The 22,923-nt window shown below is 37.7% G+C and overlaps 1 protein-coding gene and 1 pseudogene across 1 annotated transcript; both read left to right on the top strand.

The window, feature by feature from the left end:
- The first annotated feature begins 16,183 nt into the window (after window positions 1-16,183).
- Window positions 16,184-16,777, top strand: LOC148568902 (uncharacterized). The gene has a single exon (XM_088484816.1). It carries the CDS (start codon window positions 16,184-16,186, stop codon window positions 16,775-16,777), a length of 594 nt encoding a protein of 197 aa, XP_088340942.1.
- Window positions 16,778-21,228: 4,451 nt separating this feature from the next.
- Window positions 21,229-22,563, top strand: LOC148568901 (uncharacterized; annotated as a pseudogene).
- The last annotated feature ends 360 nt before the right edge of the window (window positions 22,564-22,923 follow it).

Here is a 22,923-nt window from a genome sequence, read left to right as displayed (position 1 = left end):
CATAATAAGGAAGGGAAAGTAAAACCATGCAATTAATATGAATAAGTGGATGAAGGATTGAATAAATCACTCAAATTAAGCACAAAATAACTCATGAAATATGGGTTTATCAACCTCCCCACACTTAAACAATAGCATGTCCTCATGCTAAATCCAAGGTAAAGAATAAGGTAAGGTTAAAGTGGTGGAATGTTATGTAATGCAACCTATTGCATCTACCTAAATGAGTCATGCAATTCCAATTTATCCACTCATATATAAAGCTTACATGTAGTCAAATTAATTCACATTCTCAAGGAGTCATATATATATATATATATATATATATATATATATATATATATAGCCAACCCTTAAATAATAAAGCATTTTAGCAAATGAGATGGGAAATATAAATATTGTACAAACTTGCAAAACAATTAGTAAATTAAACACAGATATATGTTGATGAGCTATTGAATCCTCACTGGATTTTGTGTTTACCCTCTAGTCACTCAGTGTTTATTGGGTTTTTTCACTGTACTTTTCTTTTTATTCCTACTTTCTATAACTTTGTTCTTCATCTAACCAATCAACAATTATAGAGTACAGTCATACCAAAAGTCATGAGGTCTTTAATTAAGGTTGTAATGGGGCCAAGGTAAAGGTAAGGATATATGTATAAGGCTAAGTGATCTAATAAGTGAATCCTTAATTAGACTAAGATCTCACCTAACATACATATTTAATAGAACAAAACTTCTTTACCAATTTTCCCATATTATCCCACTTGTTGTTACATGCTCATGTTTCAATTTTATTTTTATTTTTATTCCATGTGCATTGCTTTTAATTTGCATTGGAGAATTCTTTTGTATCCCCTTTTTATTAAATGCTGAAAAAAATAACTTTTTTTTTAATGCACATGGTAATTGAATCACTTTGATTTCTCATGAGCATGCTTCCCAAATTTTATTTTATTTCTTTCAACTTTTCTACCTTTTGTTTCTATCATCCATGTTTCCAATAGGTTTCCCACATTTTAATCTATTCATAATTTTCTATCTTAAGCTAACCAAGGATTCAACTTGGGATTTTTATTTTGTTTTTCTGCTTAAGGCTAGTAGTGTGGCTAAATAGAATAAAAGGGGTTTTAAAGGCTCAAGGGGGCTAACAAGGGTGATGTGAAAGGTAGGTTATTTTTGGGGTAAGTGAGCTAAAATTAAATGATGGCCTCAATCATTCTTTTGGCATGTATCTCTATTCTATAATTGGACATATAGATTAAAGCAAAGTAAAGAACATCAGAATAAAAAGAAGCGAAACACACAGAAATAAAATTATGGTTTGAATGCAACCATACGATTAAGCACAAGACTCACAGGCTGTGTGTTCTCTAACTCAAGCATCATATATCATTCATATATGTTATGCAGGTTTAGTTAAAAATTCCCATTATTATCATAAAAAAATTATTTAGGGTAGCCTTTAAAGTTTTGATGTTCCTCCTTGATGAAATGTTGTCAACTTAACTATATGATGTAATGCTATATATACAAGGTTTATGGATTTAAATCTGTTATGTTCAATTTCCTAGCTTACTTCCTTTTTATATTTTTCAATTTAACTATTCTATCTTATGCTAAAAAGGGTCAACTATACTAATTAATCCACTAATAAGTCAGAATTGCCAACTAAACTAAATAACTAAAATATGAACCAAAAATGCAAAATACAAAAAATAGAGTAAAAATACATAAAAGCAGCAATGTATAAGTACTCAAAAAAAAAGAAAAATACAGAAAAATATCCAAAATAAAAGAAAAAGAGATGTAGTGGTTCACCAAAATAAAACGCCAGAGATGGCGACCTCCCCACACTTAAAAGGAAGCATCGTCCCTGATGCTCAGTCAAGCCAGGTGTGAAGGGGTGTCATCACTGGTAGGGATGGTGGTGGTGGGCTGAGGGTCTGGCTGCTCTAGAGGCGGTGCGGACTGGATTGGGATCTCCGGATCTGCAGCCTCGATCTGATGCGTAACCTCCTGATGTGGGGTAGCCTGCTCTGTGTCTGCCTGCGGATGGGTCTCCTCCTGGGGCTTATCCTCCTCCTCCTCTGATGGCTCTGATGGTGTGTCGGGCTCGGAGGGGATGTCACCACCCTGTCGGATCATCAGCTTCAGATGCGAATAGCGTCGCTGGCTGCGACGCTTCAATCTCTCATACTGGCGCCGGTTACGGCGCTCCATCTGATCAAGCTATCGTAATAGGCGGTGCACGAGGCGGTATACGGGCTCCGAGGCAGGTGGAGGTGCAGTGGTGGCAGCAGGGGCAGCAGGGGCAGCCGTGGAAGAAGAGGGTCCAGCAGACGGTGGGGCTGTCTCATCAGTAGTAGGGAAGGGTGGTGGTCTGGAGCCCAAAGCTAGGAAGTTCCTGCTGTGATGAATGATCTTCCTGCAGTCTGCTGCTGGTGGTCTCTCATCGGCATCCTCCCATGGCACGTCAGCTCGACGGCCTAGCTGTGTAACCAGATACGGAAAAGGGAGGGTGCCTCGGACGTGGACCCTGGCCATATAATGCCGGATAAAGCGTGGTAGATAAAGGTCCTTACCTCCAACACACACCATAGGAGGGTGATCATAGCAGCCAGGATCTCCGTCTCATGAGTACTCGGCATGACATAATTGCTCAAGATCTGGTTCCATAACCGAGCCTCATCATTTAAGTACGCCCTCTTGATCCCTCTAGGCATGGTGGTGTCCTGACCCATCTCCCAAGGAACCGTCGGGTCGTGAGCTATCCGTGCCTTTACAGCATCCCAATCAAACTGCATCAGGCGCATGTCCTCCTCAGCCTTTGAATAACCATCAGGCTTATCGGACTTGGCTGGGAGCCGGAGAATGTCCTCTAAGGCCTCCTCAGTGACTAGAATTTGTTTTCCTCTCAGGTTCACTACATCGAGGGTGGTGATATAGTAGTTGCAGTAGAATTCCCGGACCCAAGATGCATTGACCTCTGTCAGTGCTCTTTCCAGAAAGAACCAGCCTCTTTGCTTGATTTGATCAGTGGTGTACTGCTGGAGTGCTTCTGGAATCCTCAGAGTTCTCTCCAAGTATAGATTCCTAGAGTTCGCAAATGTCGTATACTTCAGCTCGCAGTACCGGTTTGCAAATTTTATTGGATCATTTGCAGGGAGCAGCTGGTCAGCTTTTTCCTGCTGTGTAAAGTTCTTCTCCTGCCATGAGGAATCATGCATTAGGTCAATGATGGACTGGGAGGAATCTCTTCTCTTGCGCTTGCCAGTAGCCTTGCCTTTTCCTTTCCTCTGTGAGGCAGACATCCTGAAAAATAGAAAACCAGGATATGGATAAATAGGGAAGCAAATAGGCAAATAAACAAAGAAAATTCAAAGCAGCAAAAGAGAATTGAAAATAGGTAAATGAGTTAAGTAATGGTGTATTAAGGATTGTATAGTAGTTTAAAAGTTTGAAAGGAAGAATTTACAATCCAAAATTTATCATAATCCAAGTGAAATAGAAAAATAGTCATTATGCCATGGTTAGAAAGTTAGAGGAAAGTGAAAAATCAGAAAAGAGACTTTGAAAGGTTAGTATGGTTAGAATTTGAAAAAGAAGTTAGTAAATTAAAATTAGTGAGTCAGTAAGTGGCATAAAGAAAATAGTCCATGGAACAAGGATTCACAATTATGACTAGAAATAACTCATAACCGAACAAGGAAAACAGGGTGATGTTGATTCAAATAGATATAAAGAAAGCAAGAACTGGAATCAGAATATCACAAATGCAGTTTATAAACCAGGAAATCAAAGAGGAAAAGAAAGTCTGCCACAGCATTCATGAAGTGGTTTGGGTAAAGCAGAGGACAACAGATTTCAAATTGCCAAACCAAAACATGAATGAAAATAATTCACAAAAAAAATTTGGGCAGCATTCCGGCTAAAGTTGGATTGTCCTGGAAAATAAATAGCAAACAAGGCAGTTCATATGAATTAAAAAAAACTTGCTGCAGTTACCTATAATCAATAGAAACAGAAAAATTCAGAGTAACAAGCAGCAAATGTAGGAAATCACAGCATATGAACAAGGTCACAGGAACAGCAGAATTGCAGTTTTGATAAAACAGAAGCATGAACAGTACAAGTAAACAGACCTAGATCCACTAACCACAGCCTAATCTATTTAACAACCTAAAAATCCACTACAGCATGCATATCTATCTATCCTAATTATGAACAAAAATAAAAAAAAATCGTAAAATAACTGCGAAGGATAGAAAGGCGGCGTTCATCGGAACCTGGTAGGCGGGAGGAGGAGAACTGGGAAGAAAGTGGCTGGGTGGTGGCTGCGGCGGCGTCCGGCGCGGTGGAGGGGCACGGCGGCGCGGTGGCGGCTGAGGGGGTAGTGGAGAAGGGGGTAATGGGGATAGGGTTTAGGGTAATTGATAGAGGAGGGGAGGGGGTTGCGTGTGGGTGGCGGAGGGGGCGCGGCTGGGTTGGGTGCGGCGGTGTAAGGTGGGCAGTGGCGGAGGGCAGGGGCGGAGAAGGAGGGAGAAAGAGGAAGAAGGAGAAAGAGGAAGAGAGAAGGGGTGGGGGTGGTACGGCGGTGGCTGGACGGCGGCGACGTCTGGGTGGTGGTCGGGGCGGCGGCAATGGTGGCTGGGTGGTGGTTGGGAGAAGAAAAAGAAGAGAGGGAGAAGAGGGTTGGGGGGCTGCGCGACTGATAGGGTTCGCGTGGCTGGGGGGTTATATTTTCGAATCCACGCGGCCGCGTGGAGCACGCGGTCGCGTGGTTGGGGTGAAAATGGGAGTGACGTGATCGCGTGGGGCGCGCGATCGCATGAAAGGGGTGGAAGAGGGAATGACGCAATCGCGTGGGTCGCGCGATCGCGTCGCTGGAAATTGTGCTAAACGCACGACTCCAGAACCGTTTCAGCGCAACTCTCTGTCTCGTCCTAGGGTGTTGTGCAATCCATGCGACGCGATCGCGTCGCTCACGCGGTCGCGTGGGATTGGTATTGTGCAAGTGACGCGATCGCGTGGGGCGCGCGATCGCGTGGGTCAATTTGTGCAAAACGCCCAAGGGCCGCATGATTCCTGCCTAACTCTCTGGACGTTAGATTTTTTATGCCGATCTCCAAGGCACGCGGCCGCGTGGATGACGTGGTCGCATGGATAGTGTTTTCGCAGTATGACGCGATCGCATGGGCATGCGGTCGCGTCGTGCATCCTTTTTTTTTTACTGAATGCAAGATGCAATGCTTAATGTGAATGCTATGCATGATTCCAGGTTCAATAAAATAAAATGAAAACAAATAAAAAAAATGAAAGCAATTAACAAGAAATAAATTGAAAAAGAAGCGACCATACCATGGTGGGTTGTCTCCCACCTAGCACTTTTAGTTAAAGTCCTTAAGTTGGACATTGGAAGGGCTTCCTGTTATGGTGGCTTGTGTTTAAATTCATCCAGAAATCTCCACCAGTGCTTGGAATGCCAATAGCCTCCGGCGTCCCAAACTAGGCATGTAAAGCTTCTGAGCAGCTTCAAACAGATTTTCAGGTTCCCGGGGTGACGAATGTCAGAATAGATTCCAGGATCCCAAGCTTTGCTATTAAATCTGCCTCCGTTTTGATCTATATGTTTCCATCCGGGCGGTTTAAAAAGAAGAATCTCACCATGGTGACCAAACGTTCTCCGTGATCCATGCAATTGAGCATGATACCAATCCGTGTACTTCGAGGTGAAGCATAAAACTTTGTTGAACCTTGTGCACCAGCTCTGAGTATGAACCATTACCCTCTTACTCTTAAAGCTACAAAGAGCTCTAAGATGGCCATCTGTTTCAAGCAAACCATATTCAAGTGAATAAGTAAAGTTATAGGTTAAGGATTGTACCCACTTAAAGCTTGTATTAGGTGGCAATGGCCTTGGGGTAGATGTTTCTGGTGGTTCTGTAAGTTCTTCTCCCTTAGGCTCTTCTGTGAATTCTTCCACTTCCTTGCAAGATTCTACAATTGTATCTATGTCCTAGTCAAAGTCTTCTATGTCTTCCTCATCACTTGAGTCATAGATTGGAGGTTGAGAGAAATCTACCTCCGCATCATCTTCGTATTCACTTGGGGAAGATACTTCGATCTCAGAGAATTCACTTGCAGATGCAAATTCATTACTAAGAGAATTTGACTTGTGACTATCATCATCAAGGGAATTTGTGTCCTGAGTTATTCCGTCCGATTCTTCATAAACAACTTGCCTTGGAGATTGTACAATATCCTCCTTAGCATCAACTGTAGCGTCTTTGACGGAGTTCTCTTCAGTTCTGGGTTCCCATGGAGGTTCAGCATCTCCTAGATCTTCAACCAACTCTTCTTCTTGAACAATGACAGCTTCTTCTACTTGTTCTAGTACAAATTCATTTTCTGTCTTGTCCACTGGAGTCTCCGGTATCTCTTTCATGCTACGCTCTTCGTTAGACTGTTCACATGGGGCTGTGGTTGATCCTTGTGTATTTGAGCGCCTAGAAACCCATTGAATTATTGTTTGCTCCAGTTGTCGAATGGTTGTTTGAAGTTTATTTACTGTTTCCTTTAGGCGAACTTCTGCTTCTCGGGTTGCTGGACTTGGACATGATACAAAGGAAAGTGGTGGTGATTGGGAGTGATTGGATTGGTACTGGGTAAGGAAGGATCATATGGTGGCGAATGGTGAAGAGAAGCTTGTGAGTGTGGTGGTCCGAGGTTATGTTGAAAGGATGGTTTATATACACGGGGTGGGGCTTGTTGATAGTTACAAGGTTGTCCACCATATCTTTCAGCTGGGTATGCCTGGTAGAATGGTCGTTGTCCAGGATATCTCGGAGGGTGTTGCTGCCTAAAGGGTTGATTAGATCCTCTTGCCTCCATCCATCCTTGATTGGTCTGACCTTGATGCATATTCCTGCTGTAACTTCTATTTCCTTCAACAAAGTTAGAACCAAACTCAAAGCGAGAGGGGTGAGAATTCATGGTAGTAAATAAAGATAAAAAAGAAAAACAAAAATAAAGAAACAAGCAAAAGAAAAATATTTACAATAACCAATAATAAGGCACACGTTAGCAGTTCCCCGGCAATGGCGCCATTTTGACGTTAAGATTTTTGCCAGTAAAGAATTTCATAAAAACAGTTGCGTTGTAGATATAGTCTCTAAACCAACAAAAATCCCTTCGTACAAACGTTTTGGTTGTCACAAGTAACAAACCCCTTAAAAATTGTTAACCGAGTATTCAAACCTCGGGTCGTCTTCTCAAATAACTGCAAGAAAGTATGTTCTTATTATTGGCTATAAAGGTTGTAATCGGGGTTTAGAAGGTGAGAAGCAAGTGATTTGAATGACAAGTAGAGTAAATGGCAATTAAAATAAATAAATACTGTAAAGCAAACTTCTGGCAAGGTAAGAGAAATTGGAAGTCCAACTTAATTATCTCTCTCAACAATAATGAAAGTTGAATCTAAATTCCACTTAGTTAACCTTTACTAGAGCAAAGGAAAGTCAAGGGACTAATTAGTTTGACCTTCGAATCCTATTTATTTCCTAAGAAAAAGTTGGGATTATTGAAGTTCAGTTCAATTAGCAAGATAGCGATTATCAATTATGCTGAGTTTAATAATGTTGAGTTACTGATTTCTTAACCAAGACCAAAAGGGGACGAAGTAAAATTGCTGGAATAAAAATGTCCTTAGATGGAAAGCAATGGTAACACAAATTAAAGAGAAAGCAATCAATAACTGAAATACCTCAAATAACCATTAACTCAAATCATAACATGGCAGAGAGTTATGATGGAGCGGGGCTGGAATGGTGCTAGCATCACAAGCCCCACCACGCGAACGCGTCACCCACGCGTCCGCGTCATATTGGAAATAAGGCCACCCGCGCGATCGCGTCAACCACGCGAACGCGTCACCCTGGAATTTGGCAATAATGAGTTTCGAACAGAGAGTTGTGCGAGCGCGAGGCTGCCCTCGCGCCAGTAGCACAAAACGAGTCACGCGTCCGCGTCGCCTGCGCCGCACAACTTATCCAAATCAGTGCCAATTATCTTATCTTTTCTTTTCTAATCCTAATTTCTTCTATCTTTTCTTCTTTCTTCTTTCTTTCTTACTTTATTTCTTTCACTTCTCATTCCTTTTCACCTTCATTCTATTTTACTGAATTTATTTTCATATTTCATTCATTACATTTTAATTTTGTGCATATTTTTATTTCTTATTTTACCATTGGTGTTAAAAGTTCTTATTCAACTGTCACTACAACAAAAACGCCATTTAGCGGCGGTTCCTGGAGCCGTTTAGCGGCGGTTTTGAACTACCGCAAAACATTTCGCGGCGGTTTCATGAAACGCCGGAAGTAGGGCGCGGCAAAATAGATAGCGGCGGTTTTAGTCAACCGCTGAAATAACCGCCGCAAAATGCAATTTGGGTTTAGCGGCGATTATTAACCGCCGCAGTATGCCAAGGAAAATTGTAATTGCCCAATTTGCGGTGGTTACAAACCGCCGCTAAATGTCGAACAGGAAGAAAACATATTATAGTTTTGCGGCGGTTTCAAAACCGCTGCCAAATTTAAATTTCCCATTAAATCCCAGTCCATAGTTATTAGAATCAAACCGACCGGTGGTCCAATGGTCCAACCGACTCAATCATTAAATCTGCGCCCACCAATAGACCCACAACGTGTGGATCATTGTAGAATATCAACTCTATGTAAACCTTCCACAAATGAAGAAGGCAGGGCTCGAACCTGTAACCTGGAAGAAGGAAAAGCTTTAACAATGTCATGTTACCACCAAGCCAAATGACTCTTCGATGTATATAGCGCTAATAATTATATAGATGATTGATTGGTTTTCATATAAAAATATTTTTATTCTATTTAGTATTTAATTTTGATAAAACATTAATTAATTTTGAATTTAGTTATTATGAATTTTTATATCTAAGAATACAAGTTAAGATTGTTATTAAAAAAATTTTAAATTTTTTATTTTAATAAATGCTCAACAAACCATTAAAATAAAAAATTTAAAATTTAAAATTATAATTTTGGTAAAATTATAAAGTTTTGAATTTTTAATGACTTGTGGAAAATATTTTTAATTATTAATTTTTCGCTAGGTCAATACAATATTGGAGAGAAATTTTGATTTTTTTATTATAAGAGTTATGTTGATTCCCTTAATTTAATAATTTGGGTCGCAGGTTTACATGTTTATCTACTCTTAGAGTTTCCTGATTTATGTTTAGTAAGGCATAACTTCAAAGAAGAGTAACTTTAATATATGCTCGTTACAAATTTATTTTAACTTTATAAAATCAGCCTATGACTATATTTTCTTATTTTATATTTATGTTTGAATGCAAATTTAAATGACAATAAAGTAAACGAGAAAATCTTATTGGTAAATTTGTTCACATGAGTTAACATATATAGCTTATTTAATTTGTGAAATTTTTTACGTAAAACAGATCTAAAAAAAGTGTTACGAAATTAAGTAACAATGATTAAACTATATGTAGGCTAAAATAGTAGTCTTAAATTAATTAGATTATATCCAGATGGTTGTTATTAAAGGAAGGGAGCCACTTAGATAAAGACGCTTAAAACGTCTTTTTTTAAAGATGTTTTTAAGTAATTAAAATTCAATGCATATAATTGATTAAACTATATTATTTTTATCAAAATTAGATCAGATAAATTGATTTGGCCAAAAAATCAATAAATTATACCTTAAACCAGTCTAAATTTATTTTTTATTAAAAATAATTACAATATTTCTATTATAAAAATTGACTAAAATATTCTTTTATATATATATATATATATTAATATTCCTAAATTTTAATATTTTTTCCTTTTTTTGTATCGTTATAGGGTTAGAATTTAAGATTTTTAAAATTAAAAAAAAATATATAATAAAAATATTTTACTCAGTTTCTATAATAAGATTATTTTAGTCATTTTCTATAAAAAATATTAATTTAAATCGGTTCAAGGTTTGGTTTATCAATTTTTTGACCAAATCAATTTATCTGATCTTTGACAAAAATAATATAGTTTAATCAATTATATGTATTAAATGTTAGTTAATAACAAACATCTTTAAAAAAAATACGTTTTAAGCATCTTTATCGGAGTGTCTCCCTTAAAGGAAACCAATGAAATATGTCGTTATACGCATTTTGCGGCAGTTGAAATAAAAACCGCCGCAGAATGTAACATGACGAGTCACTTGACGTTACAGATAGCGGCGGTTCGCTGAAAAACCGCCGCCAAATACAATCCTGATTGAAGCATCGCCGCTAACCGCCGCGATATGCGCCGTAATATGTCATTTGGCGGCGGTTCAAGAAAAACCACCGCTAAATACAATCCTGATTGCAGCCTCGTCTCTAACCGCCGCGATATGCGCCGCAATATGTCATTTGGCGGCGGTTTTGTAAAACCGCCGCAAAATTTCCGCCGCTATCTGCCGGATTTGTTGTAGTGTGTTGCATCTTTTCTTGAATTATTTTGGTGCTAAGTGACTTATTTTACACTATGGGGTGTTATTAATTATCTGCCAATGCCAATCTTTTATGATACTTGCACTTCATTTGAATTGACATGAACTTATATTGATATTTTCATTTACCCACACTCCTCCCCTTTGTTGCAAATTTTGCACCACTGGTATGGCATGTGCTTCTATTATTTTCTCACGTACATGTTGAAGCTTCCATGTAAATGAGACCCTTATCAGTTGGCATTAACCTACCCATACTTCATTTATTTTCTTATCTTTATCTCTGGGTTACTGTTCTTCTTTTTCTCTTCTTTCAGGCTGGCCACCGAAGACGGAAAAAGGGAGACACTTCTAAAAAGGGAGACAAACAAGTCCATCTGCACAATCCTTGAAGAAAAGCATCAGTTGGAACAACCCATCCACCTACACATCTCAGCATGCACCGAGGACGGTGCAATCTTTAAGTGTGGGGAGGTCGATACCGATCTCCATGGGTTAGTTACCTTCTTCTCAACACCAATGTTTTATTTTCTTTGTTAATTCATTGTTGCATTTGCATATTTAATTGCATATTTGTTTGATTTTATGCATTTAGTTACTACTTGGTTGAAGCAATATTTTCTTTTTCAAGAAATTTTTATAGTATTTCACTAATCTAAATTGAAAAAAATTTCTATGTTAAACTTGTTTGAAGTTGTATTTGGAACATGAATTATAGCTAAGAACACACGACCTGTGAGATTTTGAGCTTATTTACATGGTTACATTATTTAACCATAAATTTTTATTCTTGTGTGTTTTCTTCTTTATGATCGCAATCTTTGCTTTGTTCCATTCTATATGTCCACTATTTAGTGTATTTACATGCTTGCACATGATTGAGGCCATTATTTGTTATTAGCTCACTTATCCCAAATAAGCCCACCTTTTACATCACCCTTGTTAGCCACTTTGAACTTTTTAACCCCCTTCTATTTTCATAACCACATTACTAGCCTTGAGCAGAAAAATAAAATAAAAATCCCAAGTTGAATCCTTGGTTAGCTTAAGATAGATATTGTGTATAATTTAAGTGTGAGGAATTTTATGGGAACATGGGATGATATGAAAAGTAGAGAATTAAATTGAATAAGTTATTTAAAAATTTGGGAAGCATGCTCATGTGAAATCAAAATAATTAAATTACCATGTGCATTGAAAAAAAATATTAAGTAATTAAATAAGGGGATACAAAAAAAAGAGAAAAGAAAAGAGAAGAAAAATAATATTACCCCAAATGCAAAATAAAAAGGATCAATGCACATGGGACAAAATTCAAAAAATAAGTTTGATACATGAGCATGTAATACAAAAGTGGAAAAAATTTGGGTAGCTAGGTAAAGCATTTTTTATTATATAAAGTATGTATATGTTAGGTGAGATCTTAGACTAATCAAGGATTTACTTTATAAAGCTCACTTAGCCATATATATATACCCTTACCCTTACCTTAGCCCCATTACAACCTTGAAAAGACCTCATGATGTTTGCATTGATACATTAAATATTGTTGATTGGTTAGATGAAGAACAAAGTTTTAGAAAGCATGACTAGAGAAGAGTAGAGTGATTAACCCTAGACACTTGAGAGATTAGAGTAATATACACTACCAGTAAGGGTTCAATGCTTGATTCTATGTTCCCTGCTTTCATGAGCTATCTTCTTACAAGTTTACTTGTCTTTTATTGTATAATTTGAATTAGTGAAATCTGATTTATGTATATTCTTGGAGAATTTAATTTACTTTTAACCAAGTAGGTAGAAATATTTTTGCATGTAGTTGCATTCATATAGGTAGGTTGCATTTCATACATTCTATCATTTCTCTTCACTTTTATACCTTCTCTTGAGCTTAGCATGAGGACATGCTAATGTTTAAGTGTGGGAAGGTTGATAAACCACTATTTCATGGTTTATCTTGTGCTCAATTGAGTGGTTTTTATCAACTCTTTACCCACTTATTCATACTATTTGCATGGTTTTACATTTGTCTTCCTAATTATGTGCTTTAATTGAAAACATGCTTCTTTGGCCTTAAGTTCCCTATGTTTAATAATCTCTTATTACCATTAGATGCCTTGATATGTGTGTTAAGTGATTTCAGAGATTACAGGACAGGAATGGCTCAGAGGATAGAAAGGAAGCATGCAAAAGTGGAAGGAGTACAAGAAGTTGGAGAAATTGCTAAGCTGTCCAGCCTGACCTCTTCGCACTCAAACAGCTATAACTTTAGCTATAGAGGTCCAAATGATGTGGTTCTAGTTGTGTTGGAAAGCTAACGTCTGGGACTTCGATTTGATATATAATATGCCATAGTTTCTCTGACGCTAGGCAACACGAACGTGTGCTCCACGCGGACACATTGCAGTGGCAAAAATCAACGTGGCAGATTTCTTCTCCAGCGATTTCTGTGCTATTTTTGACCTAGTTTTCAGCCCAGAAAATACAGATTAGAGGATATAAAGTGGGGGAATGTACCCATTCATAATCATCAGCTCATAATTCATAATTTTTAGTTTTAGATGTAGTTTTTAGAGAGAGAGGTTCTCTCCTCTCTCTTAGGATTTATGATTTAGATTTTTAGAATTAAGATTCTTCTCAGTTTATGGTTATTTCTTAATTTCAGGTTCAATGTTCTTCAATTTATATTTCTCTTATACTTTTAGATACTCTAATACTTTTATCTGTTAATTACTTATGTTGCCCATTTGATTTATAAATCTTTCCATGTTAGGACTTAAATTTATGTTTAAATGCAATTTAAGGTATTTCAGATTTATGATTGTTTTATTCTAGTTAAGATTGCTTTTAATTTAATTTAGATAATTTCTTCTCTTTTGGATTTGGTTAGGTAATTGGTAACACTTGAGTTGTCAAACTCAGCAGTGGTTAAAATTGGCAGATTCTAATTGATCTAGATCGCTCTAAAGCTAGTCCTCCCACAGGGATTGACTAGGACTTGAGGATCAAGCTAATTAGTCCACTTGACTTAACTAAGTGGGATTAAAACCCAATTCTCATCACATCTGATAAGGATAACTAGGATAGAAATTCCAAATTCTTATACCTTGCCAAGAGATTTTATTATTATTAATTTATTTTTCTCGTCATTTAAATTACATGTTCCTTATTTTAAAAACCCAAAATTCTACCTTTTTCATAGCTAATAATAAGTCATACCTTCCTGCAGTTCCTTGAGAAGACGACCCGAGGTTTAAATACTCGGTTATCAATTTTATTGGACTTGCTTAAGTGACAAACAAAATTTTTGTAAGAAAGGTTGATTGCTTGGTTTAGAAACTATACTTGCAACGAGAATTTATTCTGAATTCTAAACCGTCAATCTTCCGTTCTTCAAAGGGACATGCTTTTTTCTTGGTTGTGAAGGCTTAGATTGTAATTGCTAAAATTGCTTGCAGTATCACTACCGTCATTTTCAATTATTTTCTCTACTTGACCAACCTTGATCCAATCGCCAATGCTTTCCACTTTAATATCACCTGAAGCGGAGTCTGACATGAAGATCTGGCAATGCTTTGAATCATGTTCAAGGTGAGCACAATAAATGTAAAAGATCCCAATACGCTCATATCTCAATCCAATTTCTATCATTTTATTTTTACCTCCTAGAGTTGCAATTCAAATCAAGTCCTACATTCATATCTCAATCCAATTTTCAGTACTTTACCTTCTAAAGCAACCATTCGATCCTTCACCCTTTTATCAACATTGATCAAAATTCTAGATTTAAGAATTATGGATTCCTTTTTTCTAATAGAGAAAATCCAATATTAATAATCTTACCAATTTTCTCACCCAATTTACGACTAACTTCACTCTTGAATTTTTCTGGAAACCCCCAGAATTAAATCCAAAATGGAAAAGAACTAATTTTCTCGTAGTCTTGAGAGTTAGCATCTATCCACTTCTGAACATGTAAAATATAATCCTTCAATAACCATGAGGATCCCTTCTCAATTTTGAGTATATCTAACTCGTTCTCAAAAAAGAATTAGAATTGGTTTGATCCTAATTTCACTCGTCTAAATTCATCCGACCTCTCCTAAATAGCCTTCAATGCATTGTCAATGGTTCTTATTGAAAACACCTTGTCGGCAAACACATGATCAAATAGACTTTTAGTACATGTGTATAGCCTTTTAGAGAAGTTTTTCTTTATCACAAATACCAATTTCTCATCTTCTTCCATGCTCCTTGGGTTCAAATGTGGATTCCCCCCCCCCCTTTTTGAGTTTATGATATGAATGAGGGTGTGATGATGATAAGGTTAGAGAAAAATAAGAAGAATAGAAAGAGTGGAAGAAGGAAAGAAAGTTGTAATAAGGAACGGATTCGGATAAGAAAAGGATTTGGAAGAATAAAAAAAGAATTAGAGAATTAAAGTTGGAAAGAAAGAAAGAAAAAGAAAGAAAAATCCTTTGGGGCATAACAAAATTCTAGTAGAACAATTTGAAAATCAATCACAATTTCGCTAGATAATCAACAAGGGTTTAGCCAACAAATATTTTTAAACTGTACTCCATATTAATTAATTGTCATTAATTAATAATTGTTTAAATTTATTGTTTAAAATATAAAATTAATTATTATTAATTACAGTTGTTTAAAATTAGTTAGTTATGAGTTGTTTACCTATACTTTTTCAATTAAATTAGATTGCTTTTTTTAACGTTAATAACTTTTGCTAAACAATGACTCCTAAGTAGCTTAATGGTAAGGAGAAATGATATTTGTTAAACTAATTGAATCTTAAGAAGTAACATAAGTTATATTTGATTTAACAGCGACCAATGCTTTTTTCTTTTTGGGGCCCAGACAGTGGCCAATTTATTGTTGATATAAAAACTCATAACACCACAAACCAATGCTAGAAAAGTAGGGAGAAAAATTGGTCCCTCCCCACAACAATAACAAAGTGGATCTAAATTGAATAACCAAAATGAGCATAATGGTCATGTCATAACAAAATTACAAAAGTTTTATATCACATGGGCTAATAACTTAAGCCCACTATAACCATGAATTTGGATCAAATTCTAATTAAAAAAACCTAAATCCAAACCAATTATTTTCTTAGCTTCTGTACCTGTAGAGGAGGCCTAGACTAAGTAACAATCATATTACCTCTTAATCAAGTTACATTGAGTTCAAACTCCAGCTCAGATTGGGATGAAGTTTACGAAAACCTCAAAGTATGGGTGTGTGGACGCATACTTGACATTGAAGATGACGCTGTTAAAAACTTAAAATTATAGATTCTCCACTAAGGAGCTCTTCTTCTCTCAATAGGAGAGTCTTTTAAGAACTTTGGGTTTTTCTCCAAAAGGGAGTTTTTTCAACTTGTTTCAATACACAAATCTATATTCCTACATAATCCTCGCTCAACATGAACCTTCAAAACCATTGGAAAACCTAAAATACACAACAACATTTTTAGCAACCTACAACATGAAAGCATCGAAGGAAAAGTCATCAAGCTCAACAAGTCTGGAGAACTGGGATATAAGAAAGACTGCTTAAATGTGGTGGGAAAGTTAATAAGTGACAAGGAGATAAATTTTAAAACATATAAGAATGCTTTACTGGGAATGTGGGAAAACCATCAAGATGTTGCAATTATAGACATTGGTTGGAAGAAGATGTTATTCAGCTTCAAAGACAGGAAGAAAGGGCTGCAGAATATTCAGAATGGTCCATGGAATGTCAAAGGAAATATGGTCAATCTTAGATTATGGAGGGAGGGCGAATCAGTTTTTGAAGTTGATCATGACTTCATGGAGTTTTTTATTCAAGCGCATGGCATTCCACATGATCTCATGGACAAAGAGACAGGTATTCTTATCGGCGAAATATTGGGAGTCTTGGCCGAGGCTGAAGATTCAAAAGTAGATGGCATCCTCAGAAGACCATATCTGAGAATTAGGGTTATCATCAACATCACCAATGCTCTGCCTATAGGATTCTGGTTAGATATAGAGAAGACGCGACCATTGTGGGTCTTTTTCAAGTATGAGAGGCTGCCGGACAGCTACTGTTTCAACTGTGGTATACTAGGGCATGAGAAGAAAATATGCAAGAATCCAACAGTCATGGCATACTGGGATCCAACCAAGAACAAGTACTCACCAGGACTGGGAGTAAGCCAAAGACGACCTGGTCCAACCATGGGAGGAAGATTCTGAAAACAACAAGGATGGAGAGAGGAAGGAGAGGAGCAGGCGCAGGAGCAACTGGACCCCGATAGAGATAGTAGTGATGAACAAAGTTCTGGGGAGAGTAGGATTAGGGCTGAGCAAGTACTAAAGCAGAAAATCAGGCAAGAAAGTGTTTGGAAAAACCAAATGAGGAGAGAAGAAGAGATGGCAGAGGCAAAAGAGCAAGTAGAAGAAGTACCAAAAATCCATGATTTTCAGGAAGAGAATGATACGCAGCGTGACCTAGGAACAACCTAAAAACTCAGCAATCTCATTAAGGAGATAAAAGAGAGGAACAACAAATGGGCCAATAACAAAAAGGCCCAAAGGGAGAAAAGAGGTATGAGGTGCAGAAATCAAATGGAAACGGACCAATAAGGGATATTGGGCCCTACACAGGAGAATTACATCTGCAAGCTTGGAACGTTGAAGGAAGTGGGCTGAATCATTATATAATTGAAAAAAGGGGAGTGAACAGCTATAAAATGGAAGATTGGAAGTTGGGCCCGGAGAAAAAAAAAAGAAAAAGAAACTATAAGCCAGGAATTAAAAAGACTTATGTTAGCAAGAACGAGAGAAAAACAAGCGTGTAAAGCCAGAACGGAGGGGAAGGAACATCAAGAACTGCTGAAGAGTGTAATGGAAGAGAATGCATTAAAGAAGCTATCCAAGGAAGCTCATAATAGAGAACATGAATCTGTGGGTCAGCATGTTAAGTCGGGTGAGATCATCTACTATGTAGAGTTAGCAAGTGATGAAGATGAAGATAAAGGAACAGAAGCACAGACAAATTGGGAAACATGACTAGCTAAGAAGTTGGAATTGAAGCTGAACTTGAAAAGAAAACGAGAAAAGAAACAGGTTCCATTGCTAACAAACAGGGAATGGAAGGAGGAGCAAGAGGACATGGAACCCAAGAAATTAAAGAATAGCATCACTGCTCTGGGCACAGGGGAGTATCAGTTAGCTATGTATATCTTTGGTCAGATTAAGAGAATACAAATGGCTGAGGAGGCGGGCTTTAACATGCCCCAACCTCAGCCATGAGTATCATTAGTTGGAATTGTCGGAGAATAGCAGTTGCCCCAACAATTTCTGAGTTGTATAATCTATGTAAAAAAGTAAAGCCGCTTTAGTGTTTTTAATGGAAACTAAATCCAGTCAAGAAAAAATGAATAGGATAAGAAGAAGGCTTAATTTTGACAATATATTTTGCGTAGAACTCCGGGGCTTGTCCGGTGGACTATGTTTGCTATGGAAATCTAATACTAATATCGATGTTTATGAGTAGTGTGATAACTATATTAAAGCTAATATTAACATCAATAATATTCTGAAATGGCAGGGTATTTTTGTGTATGATAACCCAGTTTTCCAAAAGCGAAGGAAACTATGGCAGGAGCTTACGGTAAGTAATAGGAGCAGGGAAGAACCTCAAGATTATTTGGGGGACTTCAACTATATTTTAAGTCAAGACGAAAAGGTAGGCATTCATCCACAACCACGAATTTATTTAGATACTTTTAGAAGGTTTGTATATGATAATGGTTTAATGGATGTTGACCTTAAAGGAAATAAATATACATGGTTCAGTAATGCAAAAAACAACTTTAGTACTAGGGAATGACTAGATAGGGTGTTAGTAAATTAGAAATGGCTGCATATATACCAGAATGTTATTCTAAAAGCTGATCCGACTATAAGTTCGGACCATTGTGCCTTAATTTTGAAAACACAACCGCAAGTTAGGATAAAAAAAAAAGAGTTCAGGTTTGAGGCTTTTTGAATAGAGCATGAGGAGTGCAAAGAGGTAATAAGGAGGAGTTGGCAACAGGATGACGGAAATAGGAATTGTTGGAATCAATTTACAAGAGAAGCAGATGCAAAAAGGAGTTGATAAAGTGGAGCAAGGGAAAGTTTAAAAGAGCAGATAAAGAAATAGAATGAAAGAAAATTGAGCTACATCAAATGGAAGAGGCTGATATGACGGATAGAGATCAAAGAAGAGAGAGAGAATTGAAGAACCAGATATCAGGTCTTTGGAAACAAGAGAAAAAATATTGGGGACAAAGATCAAGGTTGAAATGGTTAAAATGGGGCAACAAAAACACAGCCTTCTTTCATGCAACAACCATTCAGAGAAGAATGAGGAATAGAATTAACAAATTGAAAGATGAGACAGGACATTAGATACAAGGAGAAGTAGACATAATGATGTTAGTAGAAAGACATTTTACTAAGCTGTTTACTTCTAAAGGAGATTGAAACCTGGAAGAGTGCATAAGAGATATACCTATAAGAGTCACAAGAGAGATGAATGAGGAGCTAATGGCAAAGATCAAAGACAAGGAAATTAAGCAAGCAGTCTTTAGTATGGGAAGCTTAAAAGCTCCAGGGCCAGATGGTTTAAATGGGTTATTCTATCAACAGCATTGGGATATTTTGAGTAAAGAAGTGTGTGGTGTGGTGAGACAAATATTTGAAGATGGTATCTTACCAGAGGACTTAGGAGAAACAACTGTTGTTTTGATTCCCAAAGTGAGTCGACCGGAGGGCCTGAATCATCTTAGACCCATAAGTTGCTGTAATTTTATATATAAGATTGTAACAAGGGTCTTGGTTAGAAGGTTAAGGAAAATGCTAGATGTCATCATATCTCCAGTTCAGAGTGCTTTTGTAAAAGGAAGACTCATACAGGATAATATAGTAATAGTACAGGAAGTGTTTCACAAATTAAATAGAGAAGGAGATCTTGGAAGCAAAGACACAGCCATCAAATTGGATATGAATAAGGCATACGATAGATTGGAATGGAATTTTTTGAAAAGGGTCATGGAAAAGTTCGGTTTTAGTAAAAAATGGGTGAAGTTGATGATGAGCTGCATGAAAAGTGCTACTTATAGATTTAAAATTAATGGAAAATTGTCAACCAAGATCTACCCTCAAAGAGATCTCAAACAGGGAGATCCTCTATCGCCCTATCTCTTTATCTTGGCAGCGAAAAGTTTTGCTGTTCTCATGGAAAAGGCGTTGAGGGATAACCTTATTTCTTGAACAAGGTTAGCTCCAACTGCACTGATTATCACTCATCTATTATTCGCTGATGATTGTATTATTTTTGCAGGTGCGCAAGAAGAGGAGATTTATCAACTAATTCAGATCATAAACAAATATACGGAGGCATCAAGACAAAGAATTAATACTGAAAAATTCGGACTGATTTTTGGAAGTCGGGTATCTATCCAGAGGAGGGTGAACATTGAAGAGATCACTGGAATGGCGTCGTGGGAGGATTCTGGAAGATACCTAGGGTTACCAGCAAGATGGGGAAGATCTAAGAATAAGGCACTGGAATGGATACAAGAGAAGATTCTTGACAAAATGCAATGATGGAAAGAGAAATTATTAAATCAAGCTGGAAAGGAGGTTTTGATAAAGGCATTTATACAGGCAATTTCAGTCTATGCCATGAACATCATCAAATTTCCTAAATCGTTTTGCAAGAGAATTGAATCAGAAATTGCGAGATTCTAGTAGACAAACAATGGAAAGGAAAGAAGCATTCATTGGAAGAGCTGGACAAAAATGACCAAGAGTAAAATAAACGGAGGCTTAGGGTTTAAGGATTTAGAATGCCAAAATATAGCACACCTGGCTAAACAAGCTTGGAGACTTCTAAAAGAGGAGGATGCAATTATGGGTTCAGATACTAAAGGCCATTTACTACCCTAACTGCAGCTTATGGGAGGCGGGAGAAGGAGGAAACGCGTCATGGATATGGAAGAGTATGTTGGAGGGAAGAGATTTCCTTGGAAGGAAGGGAAGGTGGAGTGTAGGAAGTGGAGCGGGGATAGATATTTGGAAAGATAATTGGGTGGTAGGATCAGACAAGTTGAGGAGAGGCGGAGAAAATCGATATAGAAGAGTGAGCGAGTTGGTAAGAGAGGACGAAGGCTGGGACTTGAACAAAATTCAAGACATTTTTCATGGTAATGTAGCTGAACTGATAACCAGAACACCCATTAGTCTGATTAATAAAAAGGATCGTTTTGTTTGGCCGTATAGAATGATGGACAGTACTCAGTCAGAACCGAATACCATGCTGTGAAGGAGGAGAAAGACACAAAGGAAGAGACAAAACTCAGCAAAGCATCGACAAGCCAAAATTTGAGGGGGTATGGGAGACTATTTGGAGATTACCGGTGCCAGAAAAGGTTAGAATGTTTTTATGGAAAGCAGTGCACAGAATTCTGCTAGTGAACACGAATTTATACCAGTGTAAAAGTGTAATTACACCCAGGTGTAGCATATGCCAGGAAGAGGATGAAACAATAAAACACGCGTTACTTTTGTGTCCGTGGACTAGAGCGGTGTGGTTTGGATCTAGCCTTCAAATTGTGCCTACAGCTTATAATGTGAGATCTTTTGAAAAATGGATGATGAATACAATCGAGAAAATCAAGAATGAGACAAGGAAGGAACAGGACAAATTTTTGTGCAATTTGGGATGTATTTATTGGTGTATATGGAAAGCGAGGAATCAGCACATATTCCAGCAAACAAAAGTCAATTCAGAAAAGGTAATAATCTATTCAGAGCATCTAGCAGCAGAATACCATAATGCAACAAAGGGACTCAATATAGATAACAAACCTAAGGTAGGCAGGAATGGTGAGAGTAAGAGAATTACTTGGAGGCCTCCGCCATACAACAGGGTGAAAGCGAACACAAACGCGGCGTTCCACAGGGAAACGGGCATGGCAGCATTAGCAGCGCTGGTCAGAGACTGGCAAGGAAAAATTATCACTGGGACAACATCAACATTTAGAACAACATCAGCATTAGTAGCAGAAGCTCAAGCATATAGAGAAGCTCTCATTCTCATTAAAAATATACAAATAGCGAATTGCATAATTGAAACAGATTGCTTACCTCTGGTTCAAGCGATTAAGGCAAGAACGCCCTTAGCTGAAGCAGACACAATCAGCAAAGACATTCTCCAACTGGTGGTTGAGGCTTCGGAAGTGGGAGCTACTTGGACTCCACGAGATGGCAACAAATTAGCTCACCAACTGGCAGCGATGGCAGCGGAGAATCAACTATAGAGGTAGTGGACAATCAATCCGCCTGTTCAGGTCAGGAATACAATCAGAACAGAAGCAGGATTTGCGATTCTTCAGCATAATCAATACAATTGAAATCAAGCCAACCAGGTTTTAGTTTCAACCAGCCTTCAAGGATACCAAAGAGAAGAGGGGTTACCTGGGAGGGTGAAAACGGAAACCTGCGACAGGCACGATGTTAAAGGGGAAGAGCGATTTCGACCCACGACTTTGCAACGGCCTATTAACGGCACCAGCAACGACACTATCAACATAGGGAGAAGGGACAGCAGAGGGGACGCTGAGGGACTTATTGCTTGGCGGGAGGTTATACGGCAGAGAAGTAGCAGCGGCCATAGGATGACGGTGACTCCAGGAACCTCAGGACGGACCCAAGTGCACCACTAGGAGCTTCAGCGAGGCACGTCTTCGGCGCGGTGTGGTTGCGGTAGAAACCAAGTGGAAAAGCTGCAAATGCAGGCTGGTGACATCACTGAGGAGGACCGATTACGGCATCAGCTCCATGCATCAAGTCCCCGGGTTCCTGATGGAAGTTCCAATGACAATAGGAGAGCGTCGAGAGATTAGCTTCGAAGAAGAAGAGAAGAGTTGCGATTAGGGTCGGGCATTAGCGGGTTGTGTTGTTGGGCAAATTCAGGTTCTGGTTGTTAGGCCGGGTCAGTTCTCTGACCCAAGGCCAAGTCCAAAAAAAAAGTATGGGTGTGTGGGTATGTGAATAGTATAATGACAAAAAAAACTTATGATAAAGAAAAAATAGTAAATTAAATAAATAAAAATTTATTCTTATAAATTATTAGGTATTTATCTAAAAAAGATGTTATTTTATTTTTATTAATTTTTAAAGTAAATTTATATACTTCTTTTTATTCTTTTTATATAAAATCTTCTTTACCATAAAATTATTCTTTCAGAAAATATATAGGAATAAAAAATAAGCCTTTTGTGTAAAAAAAAGCCTTTGGTTTTAAGAAGAAATCAAATGGAAGAAATTAAGGAATGAACGGTAATATC

Source organism: Arachis ipaensis, chromosome B4 (assembly GCF_059453495.1).
Source record: "Arachis ipaensis isolate K30076 ecotype BB chromosome B4, ASM5945349v1, whole genome shotgun sequence".
Lineage (NCBI taxonomy): Eukaryota > Viridiplantae > Streptophyta > Magnoliopsida > Fabales > Fabaceae > Arachis > Arachis ipaensis.
The sequence above is the reverse complement of the archived record's forward strand: the minus strand, read 5'-3'. Positions and strand labels throughout refer to the sequence as shown.

Bases quoted from the DNA above. Each gene is read 5' to 3' on its own strand.
- LOC148568902 (XM_088484816.1), top strand. From the start codon at position 16,184: ATGTGGGAAAACCATCAAGATGTTGCAATTATAGACATTGGTTGGAAG.